Raw genomic sequence first — 12916 nt, 5'->3', positions numbered from 1 at the left:
AGGTGCCACAGACAACTCTCAGCAAGGACAATCACCGGACTAAAAACCAAAAGTCAGATTTGGTCCCTGGAAGTCAAAACTGCAGCTTCGAAAATGGGCAAGACCAAAGCTCAAAGCAGCTACCACGCCCTCCTCCCAGAGCCCCTGCCCGGCAGCTCCTGGGCCGGCCAGGCTGCTGGGCCCACGTCTGCCTGGTGGATCAATAGCAATTGGGGGCGCTGAGGGTGGTGGGGGCGAGTTACTCAGATGAACTGAACGTAATGAGTGCCGGCTGCTTCCTGAGTCCTTGGGAAAAGCGCACGCACCATCCACTTAGCGCTGGAGCCTGGCCATTCCCGGGCACTGCCGCCCCTCCTCCTCCTCTTGGCGGGGCCTGGATGATCCTGCCTCTTTCTCCAGTACCTCCTGTCCTGCGAGCTCCTGGGAGGATGGAGGCTGCAGGGCCGCCCCAGGCCAGGAGGTGCTACCAGGAGGCTCTGGAGAAACTTCTCCCTCGCCTCTGCTTTCTCTGCTCTCTGGTGACCTATGCGCTGCTGGGCGCCCTGCTCTTCTCAGCCATCGAGGGTGGCCGGGACCTGGGGGCAGGTGACCCAGAGTTTGAGGATTTCTTGGAGAAGCTCTGCGGCCTCTTAAAATGCAACACAACTGGTAGGTGGCTCACCGGGGCAGGGTGGGCCTTTTCTCTGTGGGTGGACGCAGCCCCCGGAGGGGAGGAGGCTCCCTTGCTGGAGGCTGGGTCTGGGAACCCTCTGCCTGGAGCCTCCCCATTCCTGGGCAACCGTAGGCAGTGGCTTCCCTCTCCGAGCCTCAGTTTTCTCCTCTGCCCATAGGGAGAATAATGGCCTCTTAGGGTTGCCGTGAAGAAGGTAGAAGAAGCACTGAGTACCCAGTAGCTGCTCTGGGAAGACGGCTCCCTTCCCACTGCCCCAGCCCCAGCCCCACACAGGCCTGCAGGCTCTGGGGAGGGTGGGCTGCTAGAGATACGGTGAGGTGGGGGGCGCGTGGTGGTGGTGGGGGGGACTGGTGATGAAGCTGGGGCTAGGAGTTCCTAGGCTGGTCCTCAGAATGATGTCTGCCCCACCCATGATTCCATTTACAGGGATCAGGAGTCAAGGAACAATCCAAATTGGGCACCAGATAGCAGCCTGCCCCCTGCTCTCCTGCTTGCTGTTTCAAGCAGCCTTCTCTGTTGTTGGGCTCAGGGGAGGGGGAGAGACCGTAAGAAGACCTTGGGGCCTGGTTCTAGTCCTCCTCGCCAATCTCCCGGCTTGCTGTGTGACCCCCAGGCAGAGCCGTTGCCCTCTCTGGGTCTAGAGTGCTGGACAGAAGGGGGCCCACAATCCCAAGGACCCCATGGGAAGCAGACAAGGTGATAAACACCAAGCCTCTTGGAAGGCACCAGGCGCTGTGTCTGTGTCCCGATCGGTGTCACTTGTACTTCGTCACTGGTTTCCACTGGAGGCAGGTCCTCTGCGCTGGGGCTGACTAGATTGGCTGCAGGGGCAGGGGCTCCCCTCTGTGGAAGGGCCTCCCCACCCCTCCTCTCTGCATCTGTAAGAGACAGACACGCACCTGCTCAGCCAACTGGGAGGTGACTTCTGCCAGCACTGCTGCTCGGACACTGAGCCATCGCCGGCTCTGGACTGTCAGCAAGTGCAGGGCTTTCCACACCTGGCCGTGATCGGGACCACCCAGGGGGCTTGTCTAAAAGGCACATGCCCAGCGCTTCCCCAAACTGACTTAATCATGATCTCTGGGGCCGGGCTGGAATCTTATTTTTTTAAAATATTTTTTATTGCTTTTAGATAGAGGAAGGCAGAGGGAGAGGAAGAGGGAGAGATAGAAACATCGATGAGAGAGAAACATTGACCGGCTACCTCCTGCACTTCCCTACTGGGGATCGAGCCTGCAACCCAGGCATGTGCCCTGACCAGGAATTGAACCATGGCCTCCTAGTTCATGGGCCGACATTCAACCACTAAGCCACACCAGCCGGGTGGAATCACATTTTTAAGAAGTTTCCCAGGTGATTCTGATGCATGGAATGGTGTGGGAACACGGAGCTGGTCCAGACACATTTTGTACTGATTTTCAGTGGAGATTAAACTCCTCAATACGTGCTAGCTAAGAGCACACCCCAAGCCAAATGTTTTCCACGCGATAGCACACTTAGTCCTTACACCAACCCCATGAGGTGGGCATGGATTGTCTCATTTCACAGATGAAGAAACTGAGGCACTGGGAGGTAAGCAGCTTGCCCGAGGTCGCACGCTAGAAAATGGGGCCAGGGATTCAACCCCAGGCATTTGGGTTCCAGAGCCAGAGCGTTTTCCCACCATGTCCTACTGCCTCCCCGCTGGGGAAACGGAGGCTGCGGAGGAGGATTCCTGTCCGCAGCTATAGGCACTGCTCAGGGTCAGAGCTGGGCCTAGAACGCAGGTGTGTGGACTCCCAGGCTGGTGCCCATTCGAGAGAGTAGTGACTTCCTGCTGTGTGCCAGGCTCTGTGACATCCTCTTCCTGCCACCCAGAAGCTGGCATGTGGCTTCTAGGGTCCCCCAAACCCACTGGCTGCCTGGCCAAAGGGACCGTCTGAAAACCCCCCTGAGGAACCAGGGCTCCCAAACCTGATCCAATATATATACTGATTTCAGAGAGAGAGAGAGAGAGAGAGAGAGAGAGAGAGAGAGAGAGAGAGAGAGAGAGAGAGAGAGAGAGAGGTGGGGAGAGAGAGAGAGAGAGAGAGAGAGAGAGAGAAGCATCAGTGATGAGAGAGAATCATTGATCAGCCACCTCCCGCACATCCCACACTGGGGACTGAGCCCACAACCTGGGCATGTGCCCTGACCAGGAATCGAACTGTGATCTCCTGTTTTACTGAGCCATGCCAGCCGGGCCCAAACCGGCTTCTGCCACGCATCCCAGACACCCTCAGGTGGCTGGTGCCCCAAGGTCCCAGTACCACCACCAAACTCCATCGGCTTAGTGACCTCCAGGAGGTGGTGTGATTGCAGCCATAGCACAGATTGCATTTCATAAGAGCCTTTTGCTTTCGGTTTACAAGATCGCCGTGACAGACAGCAGAAGCGTGTGTGCCCTTTTGCAAGGTAGAAGAGGGTGGCTCAGAAAGTCCAGAAAGCCCCCCGGGGCTGCCCAGCATCCCGTGGCTGAGCTCGGGCGTGAGGCTGGGCTGCTCCCTGCGGGAACCCGAGCAGGCCTAACTGCGGAGACACTGACAAGCAGGGCCCCGAGAGCCGTTTTGGTGTTGATGGGGCCTCAAGACTGGGTTGGGGGGGAGCAGCCAGCATGGCTCAGTGGTTGAGAGTCGACCTATGAACCAGGAGGTCACGGTTTGATTCGGGGCACATGCCCGGGTTGCAGGCTCCATCCCCAGTGGAGCGGTGTGCAGGAGGCAGCTGATCAATGATTCTCTCTCATCATTGGTGTTTCTCTCTCTCCCTTCTTCTCTGAAATCAATGAAAAAAAAATATATTTTTAAATGACAGGGGTGGGGGAGGTGGGGCGCTACTGGTTCCTGGGGAAGACTCCCCTTCACCTCGGGGGACCCTGTCCTGAAGGGTAGAGCTATCTCCCTCACTCTGGTCCTCTCTTTCTCGAGGAATGGACCTCCGGCAGCTGCTGGACCTCCGGCAGCTGCTGTCCAAGGTGAAGCCCCAGTGGTCTAGCAGGTCCACAGACTGGTCCTTCCTGAGCTCGCTCTTCTTCTGTTGCTCAGTGATCAGCACCGTGGGTAAGTTCAAGGGCAAGGCTGGGCCTGGCAGAAAGGCCTGGGGAGAGTGTGGGGAAGGGGATGCTGAGGACCCTTGGTGAGGATGCTGAGACGTTCAATTCATGCAGTGTGGAGGGCCTACCCTGTGTCAGGCCTACTGCGCACGGACGGGCAGTGCTCCCAGCTCAGCGACACAGCAGGCCCTGCCACTGGCCCATAAGGCGCCTTCGTGGGAATTAGAAAAGAGCGCCCTTTCTCAGGGGGGTGCAGCCCATACCTGTCCGCAGCTATAGGAGCTGGTCAGGGTCAGAGCTGGGTCTAGACTGGGCATAGCCCCCAGTGAGCAAGGTGTGGGCTGGGATCCAGCCCCTTCTCGCCCCTCAGCTGAGTGCTCTTGTCCCAAACACCATGAACCGGCAGCACCTGCCAGCCCAGCTCCTGGGCAAGACGGGAGAACTCGGGACGGCCCCCGTGGTCAGCACGGGATGTGCTCAGGGCTTTGTGGGAGCACCGACTTGGGGCAGTTGCCCCAGCCTTGAGGGAGGTCCAAGAGGCAGGACTAGAAGTTGAGGCTCCAGTGGCACCTCCCAGTGGAGACACTCAGCACCGGGGCTCCCAGTGAGGGGCGGGGTGGGGAGGTGGGTTTCAGGATCACCAGCACCCTCAGGTGGTTTCTTCCAGAACCGGTCTCATCCGTCTGAATGCGGATACTGCCAGGGTGATGAGTGACAATAATAGCGATACTCCTGAGCACTCAGCAGGGCCAGACGTGGTGTCAACGTGTTTCATAGGCGTTATCTTATTTCATTCTCACGGCAACCCCATGAGGGAGATGCTGTTTCTGTCCCATTGGGCAGTGAGCTGGGGCTCTGACGGGGACATCATGGCCAGCGAGCCAGAGGCAGGGCACAGCTGGCCTTTTCAGGGAACCGCCAGCTCCAGGGAACACTTTGAGGGGACCACCGTTACAGGGAGCAGTGTCTTCTACAAGGAAGATCCTGGAGATGAGCAAGGGGGCTAAGAGTATGGGGTTTAGTTTGTTTTTTTTTTTCTCAAGAACTTCAGGGGATTGATCTAATTGATCTTAACGTTTCTAAGCCTCGGCACTACTAACCATATGACAATTGGACCAGATGACTCTTTTCTGTGGGAGCTGTCCTGGGCACTGTGTGATGTTTAGCAGCATCCCTGGCCCATATCCAGCCGATGCTCTTACCTCTACCTCTTCCTCCACTGTACCTACCAGTTTCACCAACCAAAAGTGTCTCCAGGCTTTGACAAACGTCTTTGGGGGGCAAGATTGCCCCCTCCCCTCTCCACTCCCACTCCCCCTTTGAGAACCACTGTACTAATGCAATGGTTACCAAGGTGCAGTCTCTGGACCAGTCAGTAGCACATATATCAGCCAAGAATGTGTTAGAAATTCAAGGTAATTCTCGGGCCCATCCTAGACATTCTGAGTGAGAAACTATGGCTATGGGGCCCAGCAAAGTGTGTTTAACAAGTTCTCACGGTGATTCGTGTGCCGCGGCAGCACGGCCAAGGATGACCCTGAGTGGGGGCGGTGAAGGATTGAGAACAGACAGACAAGAGAATGAAAGCTGGGTGTCGGTGAGACGCTGTCCTCTCAGATGGAGAGCCTCTCTGATGGAGAGCTAGAGACAGCGCCATGGACTACAAGCCGTGTCTTTATTTTATAGCCAAATGCCAAGAGGCAAAGTAAGGGCATGGTCAAGATGTTTACAGCATTCTCAGGTTTTGATCCTACTCCATTACATGCACCTGATCAAGCTTTGTTTACTTGCAGCCTATATCACTTAGGCACGTGGGGCCACGTGTTTGGACCATAGGTTCACGCTTACAACTATAGCTGTTGGGTATCATTGTGCTGGGAGGGCTCTACCCTCCAAGCTGGGACTTGCATGTGGCCACGAGAGACTGTGCCCTCTCATCAGTCCAAGGCTTGAACCTGTCCAAACACTGTAGCCGCTCTCCACAGACTCGGATGCATGCTAACGCGTGGCAGCATTGACCTGATTTCAGGGCTCTCAGCCCTGGCTACATGTTAGAATCACCTGGATATCTTCTATAAGCTCCGTGCCTGGGCCCTGCCCCATGCCAATCAAGTCAGGATCTCTAAGGAAGGGCCCAGGCGTCAGCCTTTTTCAGGGCCCTTGGGTGATTCTAACAGACTCCAGGCTGCGAACCACTGTGATGGAAATGCATTAGCTTGGTTTAAATCCCAAGGAAGCGATGCTATCATCCAAGATTTAAGTCAATTAGGACATCGGGCCGTCCAGCAATTACAACTGGAAGAGGATGTTGGGGAAAGTTCTGCACTGCCCAGAATCAATAACGGTGTTTGAAGGCCCTGCTGGCATTACCGCTGCCTGCCCTGGGTCTCTGGGTCACCTGCAATGCACCTGGCCTTGATGCTGGGAAAGGGACACCTGCCAGGTGTGAGGTTGGCCAAGCCCAGTCATTGCCAATTGGGTCAGCCCCCTTGGGTTAGAAAGTTAAGTGAACGAGCTATTAAATACTTACTGCCTAAGTGGAGGGGACTGATCATAGTGGAATATATAAATGCATTAGAAGAAATGATCTGATTTTCCATTATGCAGCTCAGCATCCGGTAATTGGGACAGTCAATACAGGCCCTTCGCTGGGGCTGGGTGCTCTCTGAGACTTGTTTCTGTATTTTCTATAACATGGCATGTATTCTGGTTTATAAATATGTCCCACCCAAGGCAGCCACAGACTTTATTTATAAGGTGAGAAGCCCACCTTTGCCGAGAGCAGGTTGGGTGTGTGTTGAGGGGGGCGGGGGTGAGATCTTAGGGAGAGGGGTACACACTCTTGTGGGCTGTGGGCTGTTTGACCCTGGCCAGGTCACCTGACTTCCCTGTTCCACGTCCATTAATGGTGGTTACAATGGTGGTTTTGTATTGCAAGGAATTTTGACTCTAAAAGGCACTTGACTCTATAAATCCCATAAGAAATGAGCTTTTTTTTTTTTATTTTAAAAAGAAAAAAACCTGACCCTGGGTCTCCATACTTGAGGATGGGGAATTTTAACTCCTGACTTTCCTCGGGGTGCCTGAGAACTGGGGGCTTCTGTACTGTATAGAAATGAGAGGGGAGAGGCCGGTCTGTGGGCCCTCATGGCTGCTGGTGATGTCCTTATGGGCTGATGGCTCTGCGGGTCCCATGACACCCAGGGCCTGGGCTCCTCCGCCCGGTCGCCATGGCTGGGCCTCTCTGAGCTCCTGCCCCTATAGGAGAGGCTCGGCTCCCTCCCCCTCCTCTCCCCTCCTCCCTGCTCAGGAATCTCTCTCTCCTCCTCCCTGCTCAGGAATCTCTCCGCACTCCTCCATGGCCAGAGTCAACTGCCTCCTTTGCCCTGGCTGCATTGGTTTTAGCGCCAGAAGTCCCATGTTCTGGGACCCCCCTCAGTCCTGAGCAAACTGGGCAGTTGGCCGTTCTATCCACGACCCTCCTGTGTCGCCCATCCTCCCTCTCCCTTAGACCCCACCCACCACGGTCTCCTCAGTGGTCCTGGGCTTTCAGGACCACTGGATGGGAAGCCTGGATGGGAGGCTGTCCTGAGGCCACTTCGGCAACCCCTGTCCCTCAGGGGAGGGCAGGGCTGCTGGAGTAGAGGCAGTGGGAACCCTCCGTACCCTCCCAGCAAGTCCTGCCACACGGAGCCAACCTGGGACCCGGGGGAGGTGGAACCAATGCACCCCCCACCCCTGAGCCCAGTGCACACACCTGGCCACGTGCTGCTGGCATGGCGGAGAGCCGAGCTCAAGGCCAAGCTTTCCTCTCAATTAGGAGCCCCCAGAGGGCGTGACCTCTGCCCGTTCCTTGTATAGCCCCCAAGCTGGGGCACAGAGCCTGGCACACAGCAGGTGCTCCATAAATGTGAAATCCAGGCTGGGCGCCTTGGTTTTAATTGCTCACCCAACAGCCTGCTCTTTTTAAAAAAAATTTTATTGTTGTATTAAATATGTCCCCTCTTTTCCCCCATTGACCCCCTCCAGCCGGCCCCAGTCCCCAGCCCCAGGCCACCACCCTATTGTCTGTGTCCCTGAGTTATGCATATATGCGTTCAAGGTCTTCGGTTGATCTCTTCCCACCCACCCACCCGCCCCTGCCTTCCCTCCGAGACTCCCCACGCTGTTCCATGCTCCCGTGTCTCTGGACCCACTCTGTTCATCAGTTTATTTTGTTAATTAGATTCCACATAGGAGTGAGATCGTGCAACGGCCTGCCCTCTTACATCTTGTCCTGGATCCCCAGCTGGAGTCCCATACCTGCTGAGTGGGGTATGGAATTTGATGCATATCTGCCTCCTCCGCTAAACCAGAAGCTCAGCGGGGTTAGGTTCCATATTCACTCAGCTCACCGTGTGCCCAGCGCCTGCAGTCAGCGCTCCATGCGCACACACAACAGGAAGACACACACAGAGCGAACCACCCTGCCATCACACGGAGCCTCTGGAACCAGCCAGGGTGGCCTGGAATGCCCCGGGACGGGTGCAGACTGCTGAGGCCCATCGCGGGCCCCGGCCCTCCCCCAGGACCTTGGCGCAGTGGGCCACCTGACCATTCCCACAGGGCAGAGCCTGGGCCAGAGCTTCCCGCGAGGAGCTGCAGCCCCGGGGGAGCTGGGGCGCAGCCAGCCTAGCAATTACCTTCCCATTAATTTACATAATTGGGCTGGGTTTTCTGTATTAATCATCCTCTATGGCATCAAAAATTAAACACGGGCATTAAAGACGAAAGCGTTCCCTCTGTTTGTTGAGGTCACTGAGCTCGCCCATCCAGAAGGTCCAACTACCTGCGCTGTGGGGTTTGACAGCTCCCGCTCCTGCCCTGCTGTACACATGAGGGTGGGGGTGAGGGTGAGGGTGAGGGAAGGAGGGGGGTTCCCGGGGAGCATGGAGGCCTCAGCCCACCCGCCCCTTTGCTTGGATGACCTGTTCTCGCTGGTTGGAGGGTTCCGCCCCCTTGGTGCCCACGACCCAGTGGGGACTGAGCCCTGGCAACCCTGGGGGTTTGACTCCCAACTCCACTCTTTATCACACGTATACCCTCGGCCACATTGCTTCATGTCTCTCACCTCAGTTTCCCCGTCTGTGAATGGTGATAACAACGCCCACCTATGAAGGTTGGTTGATGCCAGCCCACAGTGAGTGCTCAATAGGCAGCTACGTTAGCTCCTGAGGGTGAGGACACCAGCCTTCGCCAGTCGCCCACTATGTGTCAGGCACTGGCCCCCTGTAGTCCTGCCTGCTAGTCGATAGACAAAGCAGAAATAGTTGCCCGCATCCTATATAATAAATCCCTACTATGCAAATTGGCCCGAATGGCGGAATGAGTGGTCACTATGATGCGCACTGACCACCAGGGGGCAGATGCTCAATGCCTCAGGAGCTGCCCCCTGGTGGTCAGTACGTTCCCACAGGGGGAGCGCCGCTCAGCCAGAAGCCGGGCTCGGCTGGTGAGCGCAGCAGAGGTGGCAGGAGCCTCTCTTGCCTCCACTGCAGACGGGTGGGAAGGAGCGAGGCGTCCTGGACTACGAGAGGGTGCAGGCTGGGCTGAGGGACTCCCACACACACACACAGTGCATGAAATTTCGTGCACTGGGCCTCTAGTTTACAGATAAGAAACCACAAAATGTGAGCAGTCAAGTCACTTTCTAGTAAATGGTGGAGCTGGGATTCGAACTCAGGTTGGTAAGATTCTAGATCAGGGGTGGGCAAACTTTTTGACTCGAGGGCCACAATGGGTTCTTAAACTGGACCGGAGGCCGGAACAAAAGCATGGATGGAGTGTTTGTGTGAACTAATATAAATTCAAAGTAAAGGAGCGGAGGGGAGAGCAAGAGAACCGGATAGAACAGCCGGATCCGGCCCGTGGGCTGTAGTTTGCCCACGGCTGGTCTAGATGCTGGGATCCCAACCGCTTCCCCATCATTTGTGAACATGTCTAGTGCACTAAACCACGGTGGCTCTGAGGGCAGCAATTGTATTTTATTCACTTTCCAGCTTACTACTGTCCTGAATGCTATGCACACTGCTGTACACACCGAAGGCACGTAATAATCGCCTATTACCCAGAAACAAACCAACCAAGAGGCCCAGGCATTCCAGGGAGGACAAGAGTGGCTTCTTAAAAAGCCAGCGCCTTCATGGAGGAGGAAGGGGGTGGTGGGTATGATTGCAAGGCCATCCACGTCCCTTACCTGCGTTCATCCTGTCCTTCTAGGGGAGCTGGTTCATCTCACACAGAGGCTCAGAGATGGCCACGGCAGGATGAAAGGCCGTCAGCTCACTCCCAAATCACGTGCTTGTCCCCTGCCGAGGACATTTCAGGTCAATCATTTGGACATGACCTGCTCCGTCTTCTAAAGAGAAGCTGGTGTCACCCCTTACTCCCCCCCCAAAGCAGGCCCAACGGCAGACAAGTGGATGAGTGTTTTAAGATGCATATTTGCAAACACATTGTGTCAAAGGTCACGCCAAGGAGGGGAAAGGGCAGAAGGTCTCTTTAACGCCTTTTGGGGAGGGGGGAGGCCAGGTGACCAGCCCGGCCGTGTCCTCTTTTGCAGGTTACAGCCACGTCTACCCCGTCACCAGGCTCGGCAAGTACCTGGTCATGCTCTACGCGCTCTTCGGCATTCCCCTGATGGTCCTGGTGCTCACGGACACAGGCGACATCCTAGCGACCATCTTATCGAGGTCCTACAATCGGTTCCGAGAACTCCTACCGCTCTGCCCTCCGCTCTCCGCATGGTGCCCCCGGCTGCTTTGCCGGAGAAGGCCTGCCGCCAAGCCCACGGACCAAACCATCCCCAGGATCATCATCAGTGCTCAAGAGCCCCCGGGCCCCAAACCCGGCAGGTGTCCCTCAGCCCCCAGCAACAGCACGGAGCTGCTCGAGGGGCTCCTGGCAGGAGACACCCAGAACACACTGCACCCACCCCCGCGGGCTGTGCCCAGGAGTAGCTCCTGCCCCGAGCTGGTGTCGGGGAGGCTCTCCTACTCCGTCATCAGCAACCTGGATGAGGTGGGCCGGCAGGTGGAGCGGCTGGACGTGCCCCTGCCCGTCATTGCCCTCCTGGTGTTCGCCTACATCTCCTGCGCAGCCGCCATCCTCCCCACCTGGGAGAGGCACCTGGACTTCCAGGACGCCTTCTACTTCTGCTTCGTCACGCTGACCACCATCGGGTTTGGGGACACCGCCTTAGAACACCCCCACTTCTTCTTGTTTTTCTCCCTCTACATCATCATCGGGATGGAGATCGTGTGCATCGCGTTCAAGCTGGTACAAAACAGGCTGATTCGCATGTACAAACAGCTCATGCTGTTCTTCGCAAAAGGGAAGTATTAGGACCCGCTAAACCGGGAAGGCGCCACCGTCGGCAGCGTGGCATGTGTGGGCGGAGCTGGGTTGCTTGCCTTGTCTTTTGGGGGTCAGTGTAGTGAACACGTGGCCCTGCGGCCTGTCATCTGAGACCGTGGGGCCCTGAGTTTAGCCTTATGGCCCTGCAGAAAGGTGGCCAATGCCCTTTGTATCAGGACAGTAGGCAGAAATGATCACCAGGCCCTAATGTCCAACTTATTCCCCTGTCTTCATTTTCATATCTTTTTTATTTTAGAGGATGCTTAGTCATGCTGGGGACAGGGAAATAAGAAAGGATGGGGGAAGTGAGCCCAGGCTGATCGGCTTTGGCTCACTAAGAAGTTAGAGAAATGGGGCCTGGGGTTTGCTCGGGATGAACTACATCACTGCCCACTGCTGCTCTGGTCGCAAGCCTCGCGGGGTCTCTTAGCGTTTGGGAGATGCATGTCTATGGGGGAAGGAGGGAGGAGGGCGACAGGAAAGGCATGGGCATGCTCCCAGGAGAAAGAGGCATCCCCTATCTCTGTTTTTAAAAAACTGTCACCTTATGTAGATGAAACTGCCTAATAGACGTCACCAGTTTTCTTGCAACCTGAGAAAAAATCACCTTTGTTCTCGCACTTTATCCTGTGTGCTGAATTCAGCCTTCCTGAGCTGCTCCCCGTGGGCCCTTGATGCAACAGAGTGCGTCTGAGCGGCCTCTTTTCTTACGTGACTGCGAATGCAGGCGAGACCGGCCGATCCAAGCCCATGTGAAATACGCCCATCTGCTGAGTGGCGCTGTCGCCCGTGTTCGCAAGGGCCCGGGAGAGTTCCTGATTGTCGGGGTCTGTGCAGACCAGTGTTCTCACTCAGCGGGATGCGATTGGCACCTCCTGAATGAGTTGGCATGTGAAAGTGTTGATGCTTAAGCAAACGGCTGGGTACACAAGAGGTCTGGCACTCGCTGGCACTCACCCTGTGCCAATTCATGAATGAGCTGGCACGTGGATGGGCTGGTCTGTGGGGCAGATGCTGAAGGTGCCCCTCCCAGCTGCCCTGGTACTCCAGCGCCCTTTGCCCGAGGACTTCCTCTGGCCCCTAAAGCTGGGCATTCACAGGGCAGGCTAGAAGTTCCAAGGAGTCAGGGCTCTTGGGAGCAGCCCTCAACCCATGACTGATGGCACCCAGCTTCTTGCCTTTCCCCTGGGGTAACTCTGAGTCATATTCAACGCTGTCCCCCGAGTTCCCAGCTGCCTGGAGCCTCCGCTGCTCGTGAGAACACCCTGTATTGGCCCCCTTCACCTCCCCGTCTCATCTCCCCACTCCTCTGAGATCACCCCTAAATAACCCACATGCATACAAGTCCTTGTCTCAGAGTCACCCCTGGGGACCCCGGCCCTGGGAGAGGATGTGACAAGTCAGGGTATGATGGTGTCTGGCGGCGAGGACCGCACTTCCCCGAGTGGCCACCAGGGGGAGCCGCCAGACCGCACGGACCCCGCGCTCCGGCAACTTATGTCCTCCCTGCGGCCCTAGAGAAGGAGGCTCGTCTGACCTCTGCCCCACGCTGGGACATGGCAGGGAAGCAGCACCTGGGACCCAAGTCCTCCAAGCAGCTTTCACGAGGGGCACTTCCTACTCTTGTCCCCTGTCCTTCAAATCGCACGTCCTGCCAAGCTGAGGTCATGTGACCACTGGAGTCCCAGCCACTGCACAGTGTCGCCCCTAACCTGGGTCCCTTCCTTCTCTGACCCACCGGCCCCTCTGGGGGGTAGACCTGCTGAAGCTTGCAAGAC

At 56.6% G+C, this 12916-nt stretch overlaps 1 protein-coding gene across 1 annotated transcript; it reads left to right on the top strand.

The window, feature by feature from the left end:
* Positions 1-428: 428 nt before the first annotated feature.
* KCNK18 (potassium two pore domain channel subfamily K member 18) lies at positions 429-11126 on the top strand (the record flags this gene model as incomplete). Its single annotated transcript, XM_080687860.1, has 3 exons — positions 429-648; positions 3619-3750; positions 10345-11126. 3 exons carry the CDS (start codon positions 429-431, stop codon positions 11124-11126), a joined length of 1134 nt encoding a protein of 377 aa, XP_080543986.1.
* Positions 11127-12916: the final 1790 nt, after the last annotated feature.

This window comes from Plecotus auritus (assembly GCF_963455305.1).
Source record: "Plecotus auritus genome assembly, chromosome: 9".
Taxonomy (NCBI): domain Eukaryota; kingdom Metazoa; phylum Chordata; class Mammalia; order Chiroptera; family Vespertilionidae; genus Plecotus; species Plecotus auritus.
This window is presented reverse-complemented; position numbering and strand designations above follow the sequence as displayed.